We start from the raw sequence: 25,704 nt of genomic DNA, 5'->3' as shown, positions 1-25,704 counted from the left end.
TTCACTTCACATGTCCTGATGGTGTAAAACTGACTGTTAATGCAGTTCAGCCACCTTTTCAAACATGTCGACACACCGAAGGTTCAGACAAAGAGGACAGATTCTTTTTGCCAGGGTGTACAAAAACAGTTTTGTTTTTTTTTTGTGCATCTTATCTCACAATTGTACCTAATATATTAAATAATTTACACCGGGCTCTGGAGCGTTGGTACAAGGAAGTCTGAACAGACTCGTCATGAAGTAATGAGGGGAAAAAGTCACACCTAGCCTTGAATGAGCTCATCAGTGAAATGTCCAATCAATTCATACCCTGAAAAAACATGAAGGGAATGTGTGAAAAATGACCGAACTGTTAATCCTCTTGAATTAATGCTGCAAACTCATAATTCGGTAACATCATCCATGATTATAGTCCAAATACATAAAAGACCCAACTAAAAGTATCCCTACTCACATGTTCACAGATGTTATTCTGTGGCAGGTGGTTATGTAACAATTAGTATAGACATTACTGTTTATTTTGTAACTACAGCACATTACAGTCAGCATTTATTCTTTAAGCTTTGTTTGATTTTGCTTTAACATGCTTTAAGCATTTTGTTTTGTTGTGTTTTGTCCTCCTGCCCGGGGCCTTCAGAGAAAAATCAGTTAAATCTAAGTGAAGCAACTTTTCTATTAAACTGTTACCTCGTCCTTGGCAAACAAAATACACCTTAAAATGAAGATGTTTTTCACACAGATGTGCTGTTTCTTAGACTGAAAAGTGTCTAAGATTTTTTCTGCCTTTTTGAAGCCAAATCACATGGCACACAAGACATTTTTTTAAAAAACAAAATCCTAATTGGCTAAACACAAAAACCAGTGTTCTTCACTTTGATGCTGGATATAGCATAAACCTTTTGGCTTTAATACCTCGGTGTAGATGAAAACTGGGGAACAACGAGCGCATGGCGAATTAAAATCAAAGTCAAGCGATTTGAGGCTCTAATCTTCTGGAAAAGTTGTATTTATCCTTCCGTTTGAAGCTTCTTCACTTCTGCGAGACAATTTGTTGATTTTTGTTTCCTTTTGTGTGCCACCCATCTGCAGCTTGACTTCACTGGTTTTGTAGTTGTAGTTACTTTGTAGAGACTGTGTAATCACGTTGTCATCTCCCCCGCCCACCCATGTGGCCTTTAAAACAAAAGTCCACACAGATGGGCTGAGGCAGAGTACTGAGATCTAATCCTTATCTGAGATATGAAAACATTTGGAAACCCCCGCCTGAGTCTTACAGGTGGAACTCAATGAGAAACCTTAATCTGTTAATTGAACATCTGCGCAGCTTTGTGTAAATCTACATGAGACCTGATGGTGGAAACTATTTTTGTAGTGTAGACTCATCAAGACAGCAGACTGAGCTTTAAAGATGTTTACTCCTCTTTCAAAATCAAATTAAGGAACTAGTTGACAAAACATGAACACGGTTTGTCAGGTGTTATTTGTTGCTATAACAATTCCCAAGTAAATAAATACCAATTAGCTCAGTTGTTTAAAATTATAAACAGCAAAACAATGAAAAAAAAAAATTACCTAAGCGTAATTTTTTTTTTTTTAAACATTTTAATAAGAACACAGGCAATTAAAGCTACAAAGAGGTCTACAATGTAATTTAATGACATCGAGGTTTTCTGGTGCCCCGAAATGTATGGGCTGATAAAGCAAACGTGCTGCAGGTAAGAAAGCCTTGAAATGTCCTTTATCTGTTGGGGTGTGAGTGGCTGGATGTACACCGTAACCGTGGAGCAGTCCCAAAGGCGTAGCTACGGGCTACGGGATGGCCCGGTTGGGTCTCTTTGGAGGGGGAGGGGGCATTAGCTCAGAGTCTGGGTCTCGCGGGTTTTTCCGGTTTTGGGATTGTGCTCCCTGAGCACAGCGGTCCAGATACTCCAAAAGGATTTCCTTAGTGACGGGCTCCCGGATGCTTTGACACACAGCTGGACAAAAAAAAGGAGAAAGGAAGTTACAATAGAAATGCCGACAGGCTTTTCCAGCAACAGTGAATTCATGGTTCTTTCAAGCACGTTCTCATTCCCAGGTGATCAAATAATGCAGTCTGTCTCTTGCTAATCTCTTCCTAAACAGAGCCAGTGAGTCAAAGTAAAGCAAAACACAAAGATGCAAAGGCGAGTCATGATGTACACTAGAACTGCCTGTTTCATGTTTCATGTTTCATGTATCATGACTCAAAGTCCTACAATCCATTCACACACCTTCTAACATGCACGCACACACACTGGTGGCTGTACCAGGACCAATTTAGGGGTCAGTATCTTGCGGGCATGTTGAAAAGATGAGCCAATGATTGAACTGACTGGTAGATGACCTGCTCTGCCTCTTGAGCCACGCCCGCCTCAGAGATGTCCTGGCATAAAAGTTACGTCGCCACAGCAGGTAACTCTGCATGTCTCAGTATGTGCCAAATGTCTATCCTAACACAACCCCGCTATACTATGGAGCCATTTTTCTTTTATAACCTAAGATGGCCTGGTGGAAAAAACGAACGTCATCACTGACCGTCCACTCTCGAGATTTAAAAGCAAGAGACACCTTGTGCATAACAGAAAGATTCAGGCACCTGAAACAACTGCATTCTCTGATGATGGTGTGGATGATGCAAAAACACCTAAATTAATGATTCATAATTATATTAATCAGAGAGGATTCGACACGCATCCAAGCTGCTAAAGTACATTTTAACCATTATTTTATCACAGACACACACCAACTTTTGAGTCACTCCCACTGTCTACGGAAACATGATATGGACTTTTTGATTTTGAGTGCTAGAAAAAAGCCCCTCCTGCTCCACAGCTCCCTCTGCACGGTTATGACAGCGCCATAATACCAGCAGCATACTGACGACTATATCCAGCCTCTAAATGAAGCGAAATGTTATCAGCTCGGGGACAAATGTGTTACTATCTGACCAGATTTGAGATAAAAGGCGCTTTTGCCATCTGGGCTCCGAGGCTGTACAACAGTCCACCTCGGGATCTAAAGCTCAATAATTCAGGACCATCTTTTCTATCTTCTTCAATCAATTTCGTTCATTCTTTAAATGTGTTTTCCCTCGCTTATGCTTCTTGTTTTTATTGCTTCAATATGTACTTTTATGCTCCTCCTTGCATAGCGCTGTGAACTCAGCATTTAGATTAAGTGCTACACAAACATGGTTTATTGCCGTGTTTATCTATTATTTTTGCATTCTGTCCTCGCCTTGCTCTGCTTTGTTTGTGTCCATTTGTTTCTCCTGTTGTGGTTGCTGTGCATTTTCATAGCATGTGGCACGTGGGGGAGAACTTTAAAGTTTAAAACAAAAATCACAACTTGTGAAATGAAACCCAATTTGATTGAAGCATTGAATTTGTAATCGTTTTCCCCTTTTCATGCATTTCCCATTATAAGTCCATTATTTGAAAATATATTAGAAGTAGTGCCACATCTGCACTGTCTTCAAGACAGCCATTAACTGTGGAGGTGAAATGAAAGCCTAGGGTTGCATTGCCTAACTGCAAGAGATGGCCTAAAAATGTGCATGGATAACGTTTGCAGTCCATCACAGCTGGATTTTCATTCCACCTTCGAGCGTGTCCGTGTGAATCGACTGCAAACATATTGGATTTTTGACTGATGTCGTTGCACCGAAGTAGGTCTGAGAGACCATAACCCGGGCCAGATTAAAGCCCTTGAACTAATAAATTGTCTGACAGCTCTGTGGTAGCGTTTATCCTCTCTCACAACATCTACCTCTTTACTGCTCTAGGGGTGCTGCTGGTGGAGAGGAAGAAAGGGTACTCAGACTGAGAACTCACGATTTATTCTAACTTTAAGACCCATAGCTCATTAAAACCTCATTAAAGAGACTTAAATGTACAAGCACAAGACAAGCAAATCCTTGTACTTAAAAAAAAGTTAAAAAATGCATCATTATATATGTACAAAAAACTATACAGCAAAACACTTTATTGCCAAAGTGTGCAGAAGACCAACAGCGTAAAAATGCAGAGCCTCAAAGCAGATGCCTTAAAGCAGCGGAAGAAACTGAGGCTGCAATTCACACCGGACCACCAAAATTGGACAATAGAGGATTGGAAAAACGCTGCCTGATCAGATGAGTCTCCATTTCTACATTTGCATGGTTGGGATTTGTTCAGAATTTAGCATAAGCACCATGAAATCATGTATTCATCCTGTCTACTATTAATGGTTCAGGCTGGTGGTGATGTTGATGGTAGGGGGATTTCTTCTCAGCACAATTTGGGGCCCTAAGTTCCAACTGAGCATCATTTAAGCACCACAGCTGATAGAATCTCACACCACCCTACTGCATGTATCTCTCAGGGCACAATCAAAGCCCTTTGAGAAGCTGGCGTTGCCCCTCTGCAGCCAATGTGGCTCCACCAAACAAGACCCTGTCTCACTGAACAGGGAGAGAACCACAGTTTATGTCAATGCTCAAAGCGGTCGAACCCTGGACAACTAAACAAAAACCAGCATGTATAGAAAAAATGTGTGGTGTGGTGACTTTGCCCCAAAGGCATATTTCTTTCCTAGTAAGCTTTACTAGCTTTACTACAAAGACAAACGACAAGTAGTTTTATCTACAAGTAATAAGATACATCATACGACTGATGCTGCGTGACCCTCCACTGTGCGCATTAATCAGCACAATTATAAGACCGACTTATGGTTTCTACTGATTGGTTCTTTGGGTCAGGGGCAGGAGAAAGGCCATCTTTGCTGCTACAGTTTTCCATTTAGCTTCCTTTGATTGTCATGTCTCGCTCTTATCACGCGTCTGTTCAAGTGAACATTCCTGCAGACTAGCAGCTTGGCTTATTAGCAACCCAGGTAGCTAGCTGAACAGTACATGGAAATATTTTGAGCCCAAACCAGCTTAATTGGTTCTGGGATTGTAAACAGGTGCTTGGAAAATGCTATCTTGTAAGGCCCCCAGAAAGTCTTCATAAATACTGTGATGCTGCCAATGATTTCTTAGCAACAGACAAAACATTTAATTTTAATATTAAGACAAAAAACCACTGTACATTAAGCTTAATCGGTACGGAGATTATCTATTAGTCTGTAGATTGTTCATAACAATTTGCTAGAGGCATCATGAGTAATGTGTGAAAATGGCTGTGGATGAAGCAGAGGCAGCAGGTTAACATCTCGACGGGCAGTTAAAGACATTTATATTCTACTTGATCAACCTGTTTGATAAACTGTTTGTAGAGTTTGTCGTACAGATGAACGAGCGTCGTCTAAAGTTTCTTTAACTCCACTGTTCTGCATGAGGAGCTCAGCCTTGCCCTCAGGCAGCAAGCAAAGAGCAGAAGAAAAAAAAAAGCAAAAAGTAAAAAATGATTGCTAACATCCGCAGCATGCACCGTGCTATCAGATTTAATTATCGGCTGAACTTTCATTATTGAAACAGTAACAATGATTTCATTTTCTCGCTTATCAGCCAATAATATATCATGCGCATTCCCATTCACGACAGTAAAACCTCTTAAAGATTGGAAATTGTGTGGCAAAATGTCAGCTACTCTATTCACAGTGAGGAGCTAAAGAAAACAATTTGTCCTCAGCTCCAAAGACAAGGCCACAGTGTCAGTGTGCATTCTTAAACAGGAAGCTCCAACCCGGAGGGCGGTGCACTGTTGGACGGACCAATCGGAGTCTGCGCTGCGGGACTGTTTTGATCACGCGGACTGGGAAATGTTTCACGTGGCCGCCAGAGACATTGATGAATACACAGACTCAGTCTGTGGATTTATCAGGAAATGCGTGGAAGATGTCGTCCCATCCAGAACAGTCAAATCCTTCCCAAATCAAAAACCCTGGATTAACGGAGATGTTCGCGCGGCACGGAGCACCGCCTTTGCCTCCGCGAACACATCGGACTACAAACACGCACATTACCAACTCCGGAAGACGATCAAAGCAGCCAAACGTGAGTACAGGGACAGGGTGGAACAACAGTTTGACAACCCTCGGAGTATGTGGCAGGGACTAAACACGATCACAGACTTTAGAGGGAAAACCAGCACACCGCAGACCACGGCCTCTCTGTGTGAGGATCTAAACGTATTCTACGCTAGATTCGACACAGCGAACACCATGAGACCGGACAGTGTGCGCACCGCGGATGACGTCAGTGCGCACACTGTGTCTGAGGAGGATGTGCGGAAGTGCTTCAGGAAGGTGAACGCACGCAAAGCTACTGGTCCGGACGGGATTCCCGGACGGGATTCCCGGCCGCGTCCTCAGGTCATGCGCGGCTCAGCTGGCTGGAGTGTTCACGCACATCTTCAACCTTTCCCTCTCTCTGTCTGTAGTCCCAGCCTGCTTCAAAATGGCCACCATCGTCCCTGTACCCAAATCCTCCACCATCTCCTCATTGAACAACTGGCGACCTGTAGCCCTGACCCCCATCGTAAGCAAATGCTTCGAGAAGCTGGTCAGGGACTTCATCTGCTCTGCACTACCCGACTCACTGGACCCTCTACAGTTTGCATACCGCCACAACAGGTCCACTGATGATGCCATAGCCCTGACACTACACACTGCCCTGTCACACCTGGAGAAGAGAGACACGTATGTGAGGATGCTGTTTGTAGATTACAGCTCAGCATTCAATACCATCGTTCCCTCGAAGCTGGACAGGAAACTGCAGGATCTAGGACTGAGCAGCTCCCTCTGCAGCTGGATCCTTAGCTTCCTGTCTGACAGACGCCAGGTGGTCAGACTGGGCAGCATCACCTCATCCCCCATCACACTGAACACTGGTGCTCCACAGGGGTGTGTACTGAGCCCTCTCCTGTACTCACTCTACACCTACGACTGCACAGCCACTAACAGCTCCAACATCATTGTGAAGTTTGCGGACGACACTACAGTGGTGGGTCTTATCACCAACGGTGATGAGACGGCTTACAGGGAGGAGGTCAGCGCCCTGACCCACTGGTGTCAAGACAACCATCTCACCCTCAACGTCGCAAAGACAAAGGAGTTGATAGTGGACTTCCGGAGGTGCAGAGAAGTACACACCCCCATCACCATCAACGGCGCTGCTGTGGAGAGAGTGAGCAGCTTCCGGTTCCTTGGCGTACACCTGGCTGAGGATCTTACGTGGTCAGTACACACAAACAAAACAGTGAAGAAGGCGCAGCAGCGCCTCTTCTTTCTCAGGAGACTGAAAAGATTCGGCATGAGCCCCCGCATCCTCAGGACCTTCTATCACTGTGCCATTGAGAGCATCCTCACTGGATGCATCACCACCTGGTATGGCAACAGCACCGCCTACAACTGCAAAGCTCTCCAGCGAGTAGTGCGGTGCTCTGAACGGATAATTGGAGGTGAGCTTCCCTCCCTCCAAGACATCTACAGGAAGCGGTGCCTGAGGAAAGCGGGGAGGATCATCAAGGACTCCAGTCACCCCAGCCATAAACTGTTCAGACTGCTTCCATCAGGAAGGAGGTTCTGCAGCATCCGGTCCCGTACCAGCAGACTGAGAGACAGCTTTTTCCATCAGGCCATCAGACTGCTGAACACTTCATAGACACCTCAGCTTCACTACTGGAACTTTAACATTATGCACTCCACACTGTATATAAATGCCACTTGTTTTGCACATATTCAACTCTGTATATTTTATATATTTTATTATTATTATTATTATTATATTTTATTTTTTTACTATTTAATTTGTAAAAATGTGTATACACACACACACACACACACACACACACACACACACACACACACACACACACACGTAGGAAAATATTTAGTATACACATCCAGAAATGCATACACTATTATATATTGTACATATATTTATTAGTTTCAGGTTGGCCATTCTTGTATTTTGCTCGTTTGTGTTGTTGTGTTTGCACATCTCTGTTGCTTGTGGGGCTCGCACACAAGAATTTCACTCGCATGTGCTGTGCCAGTGTGCCTGCACATGTGATGTGACAATAAAAAGTGATTTGATTTGATTTGATAATGGAGAGTACACAACATAACATCTGCCCCTCCGCATACACAGTCTCACAATGCAGAAATAAAACTGAGGCTGTTGCAAATACAAATAAAAGAAATATAGATAAAATAACCCATTAATCACAGGCTGACTGGCTGTTATTTGCACAGATTTAGACTCAGATACAGGAGACAGTGGGATATTAAAAATAACGGCTGGAAGGAGAAGGACAAAGACTCACCCATGGCTGTATCATAGGAGTTGGGGAAGCTCTTGTCCACCCTTTGCCTCATGAACACCCAGCTGTTGTTGGTAAAGGTGCACTCAATGATCTTGTTGTCGTATTGTTTCAGCTCTTTAGTGGCCTGCGCAGACAGAGATGAGAGACGGCGCGTGCCTTTAATGTGAGCGAATACAAAGCATATTCTTTTCTCTTATCACACGTTAAAAATCGTGAATCTAGGTGGGGTATTATGGTCTGGTTTACCACAGCCTTGCTTTTTACTTTGAGCTGAATCATTGTAAAAGGTTTCAGGCACATGCTGCACAACTGATCAATGCAGCTACTTTTGATAAATGACACACACAACTGCAATTTCTTCACATTTTCTTTATCATCATCATCAATTTTGTTATTACTGATACTAATTAGATACTTTTAGAAGACATCAAGAGGAAAAAGACTTAAACTTAAGGCTGCTCTATGCCCGATGCATTCAATTCTACAAAAGCAAAGCAAATTGCAATGACAGAGCACTAAATTGGGATTAAACTGACCGTTGGTTCATACAGGCCACAAAGATCAGCTAATCTCAGTGCCACATTAGCTGATGGCTTAGCAGATATCACTCTACACATCCAAATGGCACAACTAATTCTGGAAACAGTGTTTAAAGATGACTTGTTATACTTTTGTTTATAGTCATGGAGAAATTGAGCATGACAATGGCTGAGAAAGGTGATTTAAGTGGCTTTAAATGTGTCATGGCTGATGGTGCCAGACTGGCTGGTGGAAATATTTCAGAAACTGGTGATCTGCTGGGATTTTCTCCCACAACCATCTCTAGGGTGTACAGAGAAAATACCCAGTGAGCTGCAGGTCTCTGTGCATCAGGGAGGTTCCAGCACAGAGCCATGTCACCAAATTACTACAGATGGAAATAAACTACTTTTGACTTGACTGGTCTTCACTGAAACGCAGTAATATGCAGCTCACTGTGCAGATTAACTGAATGTCTTATTCAAGTAGCGGCAACATTTGACTGAAGCAAATACTGACATGTCTTGTGGGAATCTTCTGAGACCAAGGATCTCTCTAGGAGAGAAAACACTCAAGAAGACTCAGAAGTCTTATACAGAAATATTTTGGGTGACATTTTTGAAATTAAAGGATAAATGTACCATGAGTTAATGTTCACATTAACATCCATTTTCCACAGTTATAAATTTTAGGTTTCTATTAAATGAATGTATGTTGCTATTTGTATTGGTCTTTAATACTATTTGGGCACAAGCTTTTTTTATGTACAGTAGTTTAAATTCTTATGTTATTCTTCTTGTGTCACACATTTCCTTAAAGTTTCAATTGATTTTTAGCATCAGTATTAAATAATTGTGTAACTGTACCTTTTAGAAGATGAAAACATCAAAAGCACAGGCTATAAAGTATTGTAGTTTAGACATGGAAGGTTTAAATGTAATAAATCGAAATCAACTGTGGTGTGACTTTAGGAAGCATGCTTCTTTGAATGTAAGACGAGGCTCTGATGCTTCATGCAGAAGTATGACGGAAGCTAATCATGTAGTTAATCTTTATATTTGATCATTAAACACAGCTGCATTGCTTCAGAAGGACCTACAATAACACATCAGCACATACAAACACTAACACAACACGAGTGTCTGTATTTCATCTCTCAATAAAGCAGTGCAACAGCTCCTGCTCCACCTACTGAGCTACACAGGATCACTGACTTATTACATCACACTTTGCTTTGAAAACAAAATCAGCTCTACACACTGAGCACACTGTAACACTGCTGAAGTATAAGAAAATGGCACACGATACTGAAGATCAAGCATGAGTCAAAGAAGACATTTGAGCATCTGTTGTTTATTTGTCGAGGGACTGAGAGGATTGTCGAGACTTGGAAAAATGCAAATCTTGTAGCTGCTGGGAACGTGGAAGACAAAAAGTGCAGCTGAAGCGGTCACGTGCAATTGCACGCTTTTAAAATACGCAATAGAATAAGCAATGACATGAGTTGCTATGAGGTGCTGTGATGTGACTTTTCACCTTGGCCTCGCAGAGAGTAAAAATGACGAATACCTCCGGGGTTCAGCGTGAACACGCAACCTTTAGCTGAGGTCAGAGAGTGACTGGAGTTGCCAGGAAAGCACCAGTATTTGGCAAGACGCTAAAAAACACAAAGTAAGAGCTTATGTGATCCTGGAGCGTGGTGCATCTGGGCTAACAGTGGGGGTCGAATTCACACAGGAAGCAAGAACGCTTGTGAGAAAGGAAGACAGAAAGTGAGAGAAAGAATCCAGACTAAACAGACATCTTTTAAAAATAGCTTTTTAGATAAACACACTAAATGGCCTCTAAATTGATTTGCAGCTGTAACTGTTAAATATTGACAAAACTACTGAGAGCTTATTTTGAAGCCAAGTCAAACATTTTTTTTTTTTTTTTTACTAGGAGAAGAATTGCAGATGATGTAAAGCAGCGACAGAATCTCTGAGCTTTCCTAAAGCTCCACACATCAAACTGCCAGCAAGCTGTGAAGGGCAGTACAGGCAGGCGGGACGTGCTGCTACAGGCTGGATCTCTTCCTGCTGGTGAAGGGTGACATGTTGGCTGCCATTTTCCATCACCACTTGGTGCTTAATCCATCCAAATCTGTCTCATTATGGCAGCACACGTGTGCCACCAGTTATCAGGGACTTTGGCAGTCAAACTCTTTATCAGCCAATGTTGCACTATTGCAGAGCAGAAGCGCTCTGCTGCCTGCCTTCTATTCAAATCCTGAAACAATCAGAAATATATACAGCAAATATAAACATGGCTGACAAGGAAGAAAAGCAGCCTTTTGTTGTGGACAATTTTTTTTTTTTTTTACTAAAACGTGATGAGAGAGCTCTTTTTTCCCCAAGTATCAAGGCTCAGTGAAAAGACACGGAGGTTATGATTGGTCATACTGAAAAAGTTCCAGGACTTGACTGATCAAACCACTGTTATGACCACTTGCAAGAGAGAAACAACTTCCCTTTAAACTGACTCGACTTTGTTTCATGTCAAGCATCATCGTTGCTGACGAGAGCTCCATTTCCACAGCGTCCATTCCACAAAATGACACTATAGCTGAAGGGTTGCTGTTCTGAGCACTGCAGAAGAACAATCGCAAGAAAACAGAACAGGATTTCCAGGGAGTGACTAAAGTCTGAATCTGATTCCTGAAACCTTTTCACAGCATCGTGCATGCTGGAGAGTTGTATTTTTAATATCCAGGCTCATGTTCATAAAAACACTAATTACTCATGACGTGATTATGTCTTAATGAATGCAATTTCCATTCACATTAGTGGTACAGTGCCAGTGTGTCATCTGATAATCCCACTAAGGATTTCTTGTGACTGTACAATGTTAATTCCCCAGTAATATATTCTGTCTCCCACAGTTTAGAAATTTTGATTTAAAAATTTTAAGGCATTATCGCTTCATATATGCAGCAGTAAAAAATAAAAATAGCCAATCATTAAGGTAACAATGCTGTTATCTTGTCCTGTGTATCAATTTTTATTATTCTGGTCAGGGAGTTTATAGTAGCGCTGACCTCAGGCAGTTCAAGTTACAAATAGGGCTGTTCGATATAACGATATATATCGGATGAAGATATAAAAACGTCTATCGTTTGTTTCGTGGTGTCGCAAAATAAACTGTTTACGGCAATATTTTTTCATCGTTTTGATGGTCACTGTAGTGGCTACATTAATTTCTTAAAGTTCTCTCTTTCTCTTATATTTAATATAACCACACTACGGACGGACAAGAGCCTGTTTTTATGCGTTGTCGTTAGCAACAACGACGGTAAAACCATCGCGTGTCCACTTGTTTATTTTCCACATACACCTTTCACAATAAAGCTCAAGATCCTGTTGAGACTGAATCGCGTGAAAGAGTATGCAGAGTATTTACGGATGAGAAGCAAAAAAGAGCCGCCAGGTGCTAACAAATAAACCTTGGGCTCAAATGTTAGAACAAGCCTTTCCCCGCAGCACGCTGTGTAATAAATACTCACAATTTATGTGTAAAAATGTATAGTTTCATGCATCGTTAAAACACTGGACTCCAGGTACACGACGCCCAGCTGGAAACACTTCACGCAAATCGAGCTGCTCGAGATTCACTACATCGTGCAAAAAAGAAGAAGAAGAAGAAGAAGAAGCAGCAGCAGCAGCGGGACCAAAATTAGCTCCAGACTACTGGAATTTATGATATCTGACCTTTTACCAACCTGTACACAGCACGCAGGCAGTCGCCCTGCTTCCTTATCAAATACTGGATCCTGTGGGGACTATTGTACGAGCGCATTATGCTACAGTATGATGTCAGACGAATAAACAAAGTTTGTAATTTCCTTGAATAGCTGTTTTATTTTCCCCATCACGCCTCTCTGTGACTGACCCTGCCTTTGTTTCATTCTCGACTTAATCAGAAGGGGCCCGGAGGTCTGCGGCACTGCAGCACCCGGGCCCATTTTAATAACGAGAAACTGGATGAAATAACGTATAAGTGTGGAAATGATATAAGATGCAAAAGTAAGACTATGAACAAACGCACCCTCGAAGGAAATAAGATTCTGGATAGACTGTATCAATATTCAATCCTAATATATGATGCATGCTCAAAAAGAATACGCTAACATCTCCTCCCTATTAATATTAGCTTCCACTAAAACACACACAATTCAACAGGATAACTCACAAGACAAATGTTCAGTAGTAAAGTTAAAATATTTGTCACAGATCAGCTGCATTATCTACTATGTAATTACAGCTATATGTGCCCTTGAATAGCTGTGCCAGAACAAACAAATGGGACTTCCGACCACTCCACGACTCCTTTTGAATGTGCAAGATGACATCAGGATTGAGGTCTCTGGTGAATATGTATAATAACAATCATTATCCCACACATTCAGATTGGCTGCCGCATCGAAAAAGAAAGATGAGCATAACAAGGTAATAATGTGTAAATGAGGCAAATTAGAGGCGAGCAGGCATGCGGCGCACTGTCGAATCTGGCAGTTAAACAACAACTGCTCCAAAAACTTCTCAAACTTTTAACTGGTTGGTTTGTTTTGGTCTGCAGCATGACTGAGTGTTTTCCTGTGACAGCACTTTTAATTACACAGTATTCATACTTTTTTTTTTTTTTTAAATCCCACAATTTAGATTCAACAATATCCAGGAAAAGTCTAAAAAAAAATGTCTGAAAAATCCAAATCACTTCAATAACATTTCAATAAAGTCCTGCCACAGATTAAACACAATAAAATATGTCTTTGCGTAACTGTTCGCTTACTTAGAAATACATAAGTCGTATAAATTACAATTCAGCGCTCAGCAGGTGAATTCCACGCTGATAAACTCTCAAATCTCAACTTCCTCAAAGCAAAGACACACCGACGTAGGTGTTTTGATTAGACCCTAAGTCTGAATGCCTTGAAATTAAGTCATGTAACAAAAGTGTATGACTTTTGATTCATTTTCGCAACTCCAGTCAAACTCCAAAGGATTCAAAATGCATCAATAATAAACCACATGAGAAGTTCAATGCACTTATTGACAAGATGCATCTGGAGTAGGAGCAACAAAAACGTACACATAGAAGATGCCCTGCTTTGGAGCAGATAAGCTGTAAAATTTACTACTTTGCATTCTTTTCTTTTTATGCATTTCTTTTCCAAATTTTTAAGGCGAAACTATTGTATATTCTGGAAAAAACAAAAACAAAAAAACAACAACACACACACAAGGGTGGAAAACGAACAAGAGTTTGACTCAAACAGACTAAGTTTGTGAAAAAAAACATCAAGACCATACTTCTATGAAAAACCCACATATCCACTGTGTTGGGAACAAAAAATCAAGCTAGTCCAGAAGTGCAATATGACTGCCTTGAAACATCTCCAGCTTCAACAGAGTCCCAAAAAAGTGTATTTCATAAAGTGTTTCTATGAAATACTAAATAAATATTCTTTCCATGAGCCAAAATATCATTTGTGATTTTAAATGAATGACATTAGCTAAATAGTGGTCCATGTGGGTGGGACCAGTGGGTGGTCCCTAGATTGCAATCCTGTAGTGACAAATTTCAGAGTTCAAATGTATTGAGTATTTTTCTGCAACCAGGTTTTGGGTGCTACTCCATCCTCTTGCCCAATTATGATCGCTTCTGGTTCAAAAATAAAATGGCAATGGCAGAAATGCAAACTTGATGCTTCAAAATGGCAACCCGCAAACCAAATGCTGACGTCACGGTGGAAATGTTTTTGAAAGTCTAGGAATAACGACAACCCAAGCATGTGAGTCAACCCCAGTTTGTGAACCTGTATAGTCAAAAAATAAAGGTCTAATTATGTAACACTTTTCTATTTCTGATACACGTTTTCAGTTTCATCACAGCTTGGTGAGTAGTTGGTGAGTGTTTTCTCACAAGTCAGCATCCTCCATGCATACCATGGGCGCCCACAGCAATCTGCCAGTGACCAAATCAATCGTAAGGAGGTTTTCAGTGCAGCACACTCTTGGTGACTCAACCTACAGCAACCACATGCTAACCGGTCAAGGACTGCCCATCGTTTCCTAGCAACCTTTGGTTGTCAGGGGGTCACTGATGGGTCTCTCAGCCTTAGTGAAAGGGGCTTTAGCAATCGATTTCACAGTGACTACCGGTAACCTCCAGCAACCAGTTGGAGAATACTCATTTCAAAGCAAGTGGCGGTCCCAAGAGAGCCATCAACCAGTCTCTAGGCCTGTGGCCTAACCCGGGTCACAAATAAAATCCTGTTTCCAAAAAAGCTAAAATGATAAAATAAAGAAAGAAAAATTACACAAATTTACAAATGATTTATACTGTGCATTTAATTAAAGTATAAAAACAACATATCAAAAGGAAGAAACCAACATTTTTTGTAGTGTTTTGAAAAACATGCTCATGATGAATTTAATGTGAGCAACATGTTTGCAAAATTTGGGATGGGGATAAGAAAATACAGGAAAAACATTAAATACTGCTATAAATAAATAAATAAATAAATATGATAAAATAAATGCTGTTATGAGTGGTTTTAGTACTTGTGTTTTTTTTAGCTTGTAATTGCACTGACTTGACTTAAACTGTTTCCAGAACATTACTGTTTTTATTTACATTACATGGCTTCAAAGACTTTCTTTCTAAATTCTAATTACAGCTGAATTTTTAACAAACAGCAAGTCATAAATAAGTCCAGACATGCTTATTATAATTAGACCATTTTTCAGTAAATACTCATTAATTCCAAACAGCATTTAGAGAGCCACACAAATGTTTTCCAGAAGTCTGCTGTCTCGCAATATTTGTGAGACAGCAGACTTCTTTCTGAAGCACTCAGCTGATAAATTCTCAGACAACATCCCTTCCAAATATTCACTTTACCTATACCCTGTAGGTGCAGACAATGTAAGAAATTACAACAATAAGGAACTAAATTGGAAGACTGAGCCAATAAAACAAGTTTTCGTGAAGATTACAACATTTTTCCTATCACACACAAAGTTGGTTTGATTTCTCTCAACAGCAGCTAAACGGATTTCAATATAGTGGAAACTGGATATGCCTCCAAATGCATCTAATAGGCACGTTGAAATTACTAGCACAGCCACAAGGAAGGCGATGAATGTCAAAACCATTGTGTGACAGAGCACAGCAGACAACAAACGCACACACAGGCTGTGTAGAGGTGTCAGATTTATCAGGAACAGCCTTTCTGACTAAAACCACAAGTCATCAAGTCCTGCGATGACAAGTAATTACCATTTTTAGCATATTCACATTCGGACTTACTGTAAAACACATTTTACCACAAAAATAACAACATGCAATCTGACAGAGGATGACCCCGGGGCTGCAGCTTTTGCTCCGACACCCCGTGAGAAGGTTAGAGACCGAGCAGTAAACAGAATCTGCCGTGTTTGGTGACAGAGCCCAGGGCTGATACATGGGAATCTGGCACGACAAGACGATACGATAGGGAAAAGAAAAGCTTGTTTACTGTGTTTTTGAACCATGACTGAAAAGGCTACAAATGCTACAAGTCATTTCATGGAAATTTACAGCAAAGTAAAACAAATGGAAACACATGTTGCTCGTCAGCTGCCTCAGACTGGCAAATTTTCATTCTAAATTAATGGACCCTAACCAATATATGATGGTGATGCGATGGTAGCTATCACTGGAGTGCACAGGACCGAGTCTGTGTTGCTGTTGGTCAAATGTCTGATGATGTCATCTCAACTGTGTATTCACACACAGCAGACATTATGCAACTATGAAACCCGTTGAACTGAACATCACTGTTATGTGGAGCTTCCAAATGCATTTTGTTTACCACTTTTTACAGCAACATGCATCAATTTAACATGACACAAGCATGATGACTCGCCACACTCATTCTGTAAGAGTAACTTTCCAACAGTACATTTGTTGTCTTCTTGCTTCTATGTTTACCTGCTCAACATCTGTCAAGCACCCAACGATTCGACACAGTCTCTAATAGGTAAATGCATTATCCTATTAATTGTTTCAACTTTTGCAAGTCAGAAAGTCCAGAATGGCCTTATCAACTTTCTGCATCCTGGAACATAAATTCAAATTGTTTATGTCTGACATGAAACAAAAAAAGGCCAAACTTTCATAGAAAAGGTGTTGATATTAATTAATAAATTGCCCAAAATGTAGCATTTGAATGTTATGCTTGATTAATTTCTTCTTCTCAGAGAATTCGAGTGTAGTTGTTCCAATTTGGGTTTAAAAATGTCCAATTTGGGATTTCTAAAATATTGCTATTTTATTGTTTTATGGTAGGTGGTATAACACATTTTATCAGCGCGGTACTGCAGATATATTAAATGTGAATATACAATTCTACTACAAACTCCATGTTATCAAACACACATATAAATTTACTGAAATATCTGGGCAAACAGTTTAACCTTTACTAATGAGATCAGGTATTTTTTGTAAGAAAAAGGAAACTGCAGCTATTTAATTTAAAAATGTGAGCAGTAGGCAGCAAAAAAATATTATCTGATTAAATATTACACTGAATGTATATAATAACCACACGTGAAGACTTAAGAGGTTCTAGAAATAGAAATAAAGCTACTTTCGGCTGATTCCTTTTTCACTGCAGGTTGTGCCACAGATCAGGAATTTGTGCTTTTTCTGGGGATTGAACCTGGGATCTTTGCACAAACCACTACACATGGAGCCACTGGAAGTAAAACCTGAAGCTAACTGGGAAACCAGCGATTTTAAAATATGAGAAAATGTGTTAATGGAAAAGGAAAATTAAGATTACACTTGTAAAAGTGGTTGGAGGACTAATTTATAATCAACTGCAGTTTTGCCTAACCACACACCTTTAAAAAAAAGAAAAAAAATCAGACATTTTACACAAAGCTAATTTAGAGCTGGATGAGGATGGAGGCTTTGGTTTTTTGGTACAATGCTTTATTTTATTTCTCACCTTCATCTGCGCAAAGGGCCTGTCGTAGTTGCCAACATAGAGGAAGCCAAAGGTCTGTGGTAGTAGCCTGCAAAGACAAAATGATCTCAGTTAACACCAGCAACACACTCAGCACAGGATCTCAGTAAGAGCTGCAAAGAAATCACTATGTCGCCTGCATTTTGCAGCTAGTAACAGAATGGTAGAGACGTGAGATTACACCTCTCGAAGCCCTTCTGTCACTCGGCACAGCTTGATGTTTTTTAAACTAGAGTATAGGCGTGTTTATAGTGCAATGCAATAATAAAGTCTAAGTCACATACAGACTAAACCCAACAGAATGGACATTGTATAAAACTAATCTCCAGGTGATTGTCATCTTAACAGGCTGTTGGGTTTTAAAGTGAAGGTTTTGATCTTGCGTGCGCAGCTCTCAATTCGACAAACATGTGTCTCACAGCTCACCAACAGATGTCTTAATCACATACTGTTCCCCAGCATGCTCCACCAAAAACACCCCCATGTGCCTGTAGTTATTTCCAGACACTTTGTCTGATGCTATGTGTGCCACAGACTGCGCATACAAGCATGGGCACTGGCTTCATATTAGTTAACCATTTTTAGAATGAAAATAAGGGGGCCGCTGAGCTAAAGTGACGGCTAAACAACAGTGCAGTTACACAGTCTGATCCAGCACGCAGATTTCAGTCGGAGCTGAAATTGGAGACCATCTTTCCATCCATTTCAACCCCCTCTGGTCTAATGATAGCTAGCAGAGGCAGGAAGGAAGCAGCAGGAGACATTAAAAGAGCCAAATAGCCATGCCGTGATGGACACTGTCCAGCGCCAAGATCTTACAACAGCGTGTCCAGTCCCATCATTACCTCAACTATTACTTTGGACCTACACATTGTGACCACTTTTGTAAACACGCAGGATTCAAAAACAAGAAAAGTGCCCTTGTGCTGACACCATTTCTCCTAAAGCATCCATGAGATAGTCCCAGAGGCCATACAAAAGGTGCAGAAACAGATAAGATAAGGTTTGGAACACAGTCTCTAAAGCAGAGACTCTTGTTGTGGTTCACAGACTATTGCACAGCTCTAAGCTGTGTTTCACTTACAGGGTCATGTGTAAATTACACCGAAGCATCAATTTTCCTCTGAGCTGGGGTGAGGCGAATAGTGCTACAACAAGAGAATTTAACCATACAGAAGAAAAATAAAAGGTTTTTAACGCAGAACAAGGCGGGAGATTCTGTACAAACAACCAAGGCGCTGTTAAATGTCAATGCAGTCTGCAAACAGCATGAACTCGGAACTATAGTAGCTGAACACTATTCCAACAGAAGCAAAAGATCAAACGTAAATTAAGCAAGAGATTAGAAAGGGTCATAGGACTCAGTATCAATGAAAAACAAACAAACAAACAAACATATGTTTAAAAAAATGTTAATACTAGGACTGAAGCATGATAAAATACTGCATCATGCACCACTACCCTCATACCAATACTCTGGTCACTATATCTGAGCTATTTCCTCAATGGAAAGCCATTAGACGCTCTGAGGTTGAACTGAGCTTCACTAAACCCTATTAGGGCAAACAACTATAAAAGAGTCATTTTTGAACATGCACAGCAACCAGTTTGGACAACCTCTGACACAGGTGCAAAATACCCTACTCAGTCAAATCAGGCAGCGACATGACTTCAACCGGACAGCTACAATGCCCGATTCCTCTGATGTCACAACAGTGTTCGTCACTGTCATAAAGTGGGCGTCGCATGCTCCATTCAGGCAGCTGGCTCATCTAAACTAAACTATTTTCAGCAACGAGAGTGTGTCTAATGCAAACGATCTCCTGTAATTTCTTGTGTTTGTAGCTTAAAACAACCCTGAATTTATCCAATATGGCTTCACTGTCTTCATGAGATACACTATTACAACATATATCTAGGGGTGACACTGGGACATTACTCTGTTGCATAAATCAGCCTCCACAAAAAATATCTAAAATTCTAACGAACTATATAAATTTTTATATGACATCTTGACAGATTGATAGGGGAAAGAAGCTCCGTTGAGCTCAAGTATGATTAGTAATTCATTACCATGACACTCAGATCCACCCAGAGCGCAACCTAGCTGATGTTCACATGTTGTACTTAAAGATTTTGTTGTCAGACAAAAACAGTTATCAGAAATGCAACTTTTGATGTTTTCTTACGCTCCACAGCTATATTTAGAAATTACTGAGCCTTCATAAAACAAAGAGATCATTAGGGGCACCCCACAGTAACTTCAGGTATTGCTGTGAAACTATAAAGAGCTCTTAAATTAATCTCCTAATTGCTTAAGTCATCTTCTAATTTCTTTATCTCTTACGTCTACAACCTACCAACACAGCCCTGCAAACTGCAGCAGATATAACATATGGGACTAGTGCAGGCTATATACACTTGTATCTATAAAAAAAACTAATATAAAGAGATGGACTAATTGATGATCGTGAGTTTATTTGTTCAATATAAAAATAAATGGTAAAAATGAACATATTATGGTAACTTGTATAGCTTAGCATGATTCACGGATAAATCTTTATTTGCCTCATCTGCTGTCTGTAGGATATAGACATCGTCCACAACTGTTGTATTAATCATATAGATATCCATACATAAGAATAAGCACAATAAGATCCACTTGAATAGTATTCTGAATCTTGCACAGTAAATGAAGTCTAAATGTAACAGCTATATACAGCCGCATGTCCTTGTGGTCCGCGCTTCAGATGTCATCTACAGAATTCCATTCAAAGACACGCTCCACTCTAGTTCGCAGAATCCTTCGTCTTTGTGCTGAAGGATGAATTGCTACAAGCTCACAGCAGACTTGGTGATTTATAGTGGGTGTATATTCCAAACCCTTCTGTGCTGCTTCTAAAAAGCGATGTATGTTAATTGTTTGTACATAATAAGTGAACACAAACTCTCTGACACCGTGTTCGGCCTCCATTACAGTCTAAATCTTTCCTCTCTGGATGCAAAAGTGGATAGAGCTCAACAGTTCAGTAAAAGAGTAAAGTACAAAAATTCAACAGCATTGACTTTGTGTTGCTCTTGACTTTTCTGGTGCATTTCCAAGGCAGGTACTTGACTGTGAGGTCTGACTGTGGATCCTTTACACACACAAAATATGGTTTGCAATGTTGTAATGACACTCAACTCCCCAGAGTACAAGAGTAGTAATGAGAAGCTTGGGCTCTGGGCTCTACAGAGACAACCCAAGCCATTTAGACTGGACCATTCTCCATTTTTTAAGTTCTTAAAATCACTGCACACCTAAAAGGAGATGATGTAACCATTACTCATCCTGCCTTCAGAGCGAATACTGACTCGAATTATCCATAATTCAAGTAATCTATACAATAGTCGAGACTGTTCTATGCTTGGGAGAGGCACTGGAAATGTCCACCAACACAACTTGCTGCTTCATCTTTCCATTTCCTTGTTTTCCACCTCTCCTGTCACACAATAATCACTGTCTGCCTCTGTGCTTGCTTTCAGAGATGGCAATAAAACTTGCAAGGCTGTATGCCTCTGTGGTACGCAAAGATGTGCTCAAAGATTGATTGTGTGGGCTGATGAATAAACAGTTGTTACCTCCGTACATGCCTCTCTTTCTCTCTCTCTCTCTCTCTCTCTCTCTCTCTCTGACTAAGAAGAGATTTGAAAAGCTATACCGAGGTCTGTTGAGAGCTCATCTGCCAACAAAAAAACAAAAAACAAAAAAAATCATCTTTTGGGGAAATATCAGAACATTCTCAAATGGCAACAATAACCGTCTGTGTTCTCCTACACACACAGGGAGGACTCAAGGCGCTGACTAGTGGGCCTGCTGGCTGGATTCGGAGTAGAATGAGTGAATGTACTCTGCTGCCATCCTCTCAGTCTGCTGTAGGTAAATGGTAGCAGGCTCGTGGCTATAAAGCTGGGACAGTCACTAAGGTCAGCTGGCTCTCGAAGGAAAAGGCAGTGTTTCCAGAAAGCTGACAGCGACTCAGACAGCACTCACAGACTGGACAGCAGAAAAGAACACAGAGTTGAAGGATGTGCAGAAACAGAAAAAAGAGCACTGGATCTTACAGCCAAGCTAGCAGCTCTGTGAGACTTTACCCAGGCCCAGCGGTGCTTTGATCTACTGCAACTGCCAAGTCAAAGTTACAAGGCAAGTTTCCGCAGGTTTAATGTTTGGTAAATTGCAAACACCAGAGCTGAAGCTATCAAGAATGCCATTGCTTTTGGAGATAATAAAATTGTGACCTGATGATGGTTGAAAGAAACACTGAAGTGATGAATTTTCCCCCCCAGAGGGGAAATGAGCACCTATAAAACTGCAGAATAATCCATCCAATAATTTTTAAGTCGCTCCAAACCACAAACGCCAGCCTCCTACTGGCACAAGAGGACAAATTGAAAAGATGAAGAGTTATTTGAATTTGTCTTCTGGGAAAAAAACAAATAAACACAATGTTTTGTGCATATCTACCCTGCAGATTTGCAGGTGCATGATTAGATTTTGTTCAAAATCAAATGTACTTTAACAAGGGAAATGTATTCCTTTAATTCATTTTCTTCAAGGCAATGTATTATGCTTTTTCTTGTTTTTATATATAATATATTCTCTTATTCTTAAGGTTTGACCGGCACACAGCCCCCCCACCCTCACCTTTACTACAGAGCCCTCTCCCTACACTCCTACCTCCCTCGCTTCCCGCTTTTCCCCCTCCCTGACATTATGACATCCCCCTCCTCCCCAGTTGTCAGGAAACAACTGAGGAAGCTTCGCCCCAGGAAGGCAGCAGGCCCAGACAAGGTGTGTCCTAGGATGCTAAAGGCGTGTGCTGCTGAACTTGGGGAGCCGCTACGACGAGTCTTCAACCTCAGCCTGCGACTGGGGAGAGTGCCAGCCCTCTGGAAGACATCCATTGTCCCAGTCCCCAAAAAGAACCGGCCCAATGAGCTGAATGACTTCCGACCGGTGGCACTGACGTCACATCTTATGAAGACCCTAGAGCGGCTCCTCCTCAACATCCTCCGACCACAGGTACAACATACCCAGGACCCACTAGAGTTCGCCTACAAGGCGGATGTCGGAGTGGAGGATGCCATCCTGTACCTCCTACACAGAGCCCACTCACACCTGGACAAGGGAAAAGGCACGGTCAGGATCCTGTTTCTTGACTTTTCCAGTGCCTTTAATACAATCCGGCCCTGTCTGCTTCAGGAAAAACTAAACAGGATGCAGGTGGACCCCTGCCTGGTCGCTTGGATCTCCGACTACCTCACTGACAGACCACAGTACGTCAGGCTGAAAGACATCACGTCTGACACTGTGCTGTCCCCTCTTCTCTTCACCCTGTACACCTCTGACTTCTGCTATAACTCTGAATTATGCCATATTCAGAAGTTTGCGGACAACACAGCCATCATGGGGTGTATCTGGGATGATCAGGAAGAGGAGTACAGGAGTCTGGTGAGGAACTTTGTCACATGGAGTCACACAAACCACCTGCAACTCAACACCTCAAAGACCAAAGAACTGGTTGTGGGTCCAGACTAGGTCCACTGCCAATTCAGATAGAGGGAGAGGAGGTGGAGGTGGACAACACATACAAGTACCTTGGGCTGTGGGTGGACAACAAACTGGACTGGTCATGCAACACACAGCACCTGTATAAAAAAGGCCAAAGAAGACTGTACTTCCTCAGGAGGCTGAGGTCTTTTAACATCTGCAGGAAGCTCCTGAGGATGTTTTACCAGTCGTTGGTTGCAGAAGTACTGTTCTATGCTGTGGTGTGCTGGGGGAGCAGCACGGCAAAGAAGGACTCATCCAGGCTTGAAAAACTAATCAGGAAGGCTGGCTCTGTGGTCGGCATGAAGCTGGACACCCTGGTGACAGTGGCAGAGAAAAGGACATTAAAGATGCTTCTGGACATTATGGACAATGCTGGGCATCCTCTGCACTCGGTCGTAAATAATCAGAGGAGCCTATTCAGCGACAGGTTGCTTCTCCCAAAGTCAAGAGCCAACAGACTTAAAAACTCCTTTGTCCCACACGCCATCAAGCTGTTTAACTCCTCGTTAGAGGAGAGAGGGAGGGGAAACAGGGGGACAAAGGAGGGCAGGAACAACTGAGCTGTAGTGCTTTTTTTCTTCCACTGTGCAATACTCGCAATATTTTTTCTTATATTCGACTGTGTATATCCTTGCTCTCATTCCCGTTTATTGTATCTGTCGGTGCTGCGCTACTGGAAACTGAATTTCCCGGAGGAACCCACCCAAGGGATTAATAAAGTTTCATATAATCTAATCTAATCTTTCAAATGATGAAGTCATTATATATGCATATAATTGCTTTGATTGCTCCAAGTACTCTGTTCTAAACAGGTCAATGTCAAAGACTGCAAATATCCCAGGCACACAACTCTGATTGTGAGCACAGAAGCCCCACCCACTGATTCAACCTTCTGTTTGCAGAGGTTAGCCAATCAGAAGGAAGACTGTTTAAAAGGAGCCCGATATTAGAGAGGGAAGAGTAAAACAGATTTTTTCAGACAAAAGTTGAAATACAGGACTTCACTAAGGTCCCATATTTTGAACTGTGAGTAATGTGAAGCTACTCCTTTAGTCCAATAATAAAATACTGAGCTTAAATTGAATAAAATGTGGTCAAAACATAAATCCATTCAACTACTTATCAAAGTGGAAAGACCAGGGGCTCATCTCAGATGACATTTGGTGAGAAGCATGGTAATTCCTAGACAACGATTTTGAATCACAATGATGAATTAACCTACTGTAAGCCATTTTCACACATGCTCTGTAGCCCAGAACTTATTTAGACGTTACCAGATGGAAGTGCAAATGTCTGGTGAAGTCAGATGGGCCATCAGCTGGTCTTTAACCTGCCAGCTTCCCAGCATAAAGTCAGTGTGATATCTTATGAAGCTCATGTGAGAATATAGCAGGTACTTCATAATGAACACATGGGCATCATGCACTCATGGAAGTACATGTGTGAATCTCCAAACCTGGTCTAGAGTCTCGAGCAAATATAGTTTTAAAGGGAGAAAAAAAATGGGAGCGAACTAATGCAAACTGGAACAGGGAAAACACACAAACTACACACAGAAATGGCCTGGCTCTTACGAGTAGACCAGAGTAGTTGGTCAAAAGTTGTATTATTTTTGGATGAAAGGATCATATCATATCATCATAGAAAAGTTCAGACATGTAATTAAAAGATCTGTTGGGAAATATTATTCTAATCTATCCATTTATAAGCTTTGTTAAAAGGATGGCAGGTTATTATTATTAACGCATAACCGTAACGTTATTACTGTAACAAAACGACGATTTATTTTGATATATTACTGAGAAAATATGTCAATGATATCTAACAATGTTCATATTTTTGATCTGATATTACCGGGGCAAGGTGAGGGAGGTTTGAGGAGTATGTTTAAATAGTTTCCTTATTTTGTGTTATTATAGTTTGTATTATATTTTCTTTTATGGCAAAAATATAATAAAAAGACTGTTCAACAAAAGAAACGCCCTGGTCGTCCAGCATCTTTAATCTCTGAACCGTTTAGCTGCAATTTGACAGTGCTAACCACTGCACCACCCTGCCTCCCAAGAAACACATTTGTAAGCCTTTATTACCTTCCGATTTCCACCTCCCCAGTATAGAATTGTTTTCTGCGGAGCTGTAATGTATACTTGGGTAATGGTTAGAGCGAACATCAGTGGAGCTGAATAATTTATGTAGCAGAGGATAATAGAAGAAAAAAAGCAAGAAAAAGAGGAGCACAAAGCACATACAGCATATACGAAACTTCT

At 41.1% G+C, this 25,704-nt stretch overlaps 1 protein-coding gene across 1 annotated transcript in view; it reads right to left on the bottom strand.

Moving 5' to 3' along the window:
* Positions 1-1,396: 1,396 nt before the first annotated feature.
* Positions 1,397-25,704, bottom strand: part of rngtt (RNA guanylyltransferase and 5'-phosphatase) — a 118,856-nt gene continuing 94,548 nt past the window's right edge. Inside the window, exons 14-16 of the mRNA XM_085381591.1 lie at positions 17,824-17,890; positions 8,271-8,394; positions 1,397-1,976 (exon numbers count right to left, since the gene is read on the bottom strand). Of these exons, the coding sequence (XP_085237717.1) occupies positions 1,810-1,976; positions 8,271-8,394; positions 17,824-17,890 (358 nt within the window). The 3' untranslated portion in view covers positions 1,397-1,809. The remainder of the gene's footprint in view (positions 1,977-8,270; positions 8,395-17,823; positions 17,891-25,704) is intronic.

Source organism: Rhamphochromis longiceps, linkage group LG15 (assembly GCF_057381845.1).
Source record: "Rhamphochromis longiceps isolate RC_006_pf linkage group LG15, R_longiceps_female_GT1.1, whole genome shotgun sequence".
NCBI classification, from domain to species: domain Eukaryota; kingdom Metazoa; phylum Chordata; class Actinopteri; order Cichliformes; family Cichlidae; genus Rhamphochromis; species Rhamphochromis longiceps.
The sequence above is the reverse complement of the archived record's forward strand: the minus strand, read 5'-3'. Positions and strand labels throughout refer to the sequence as shown.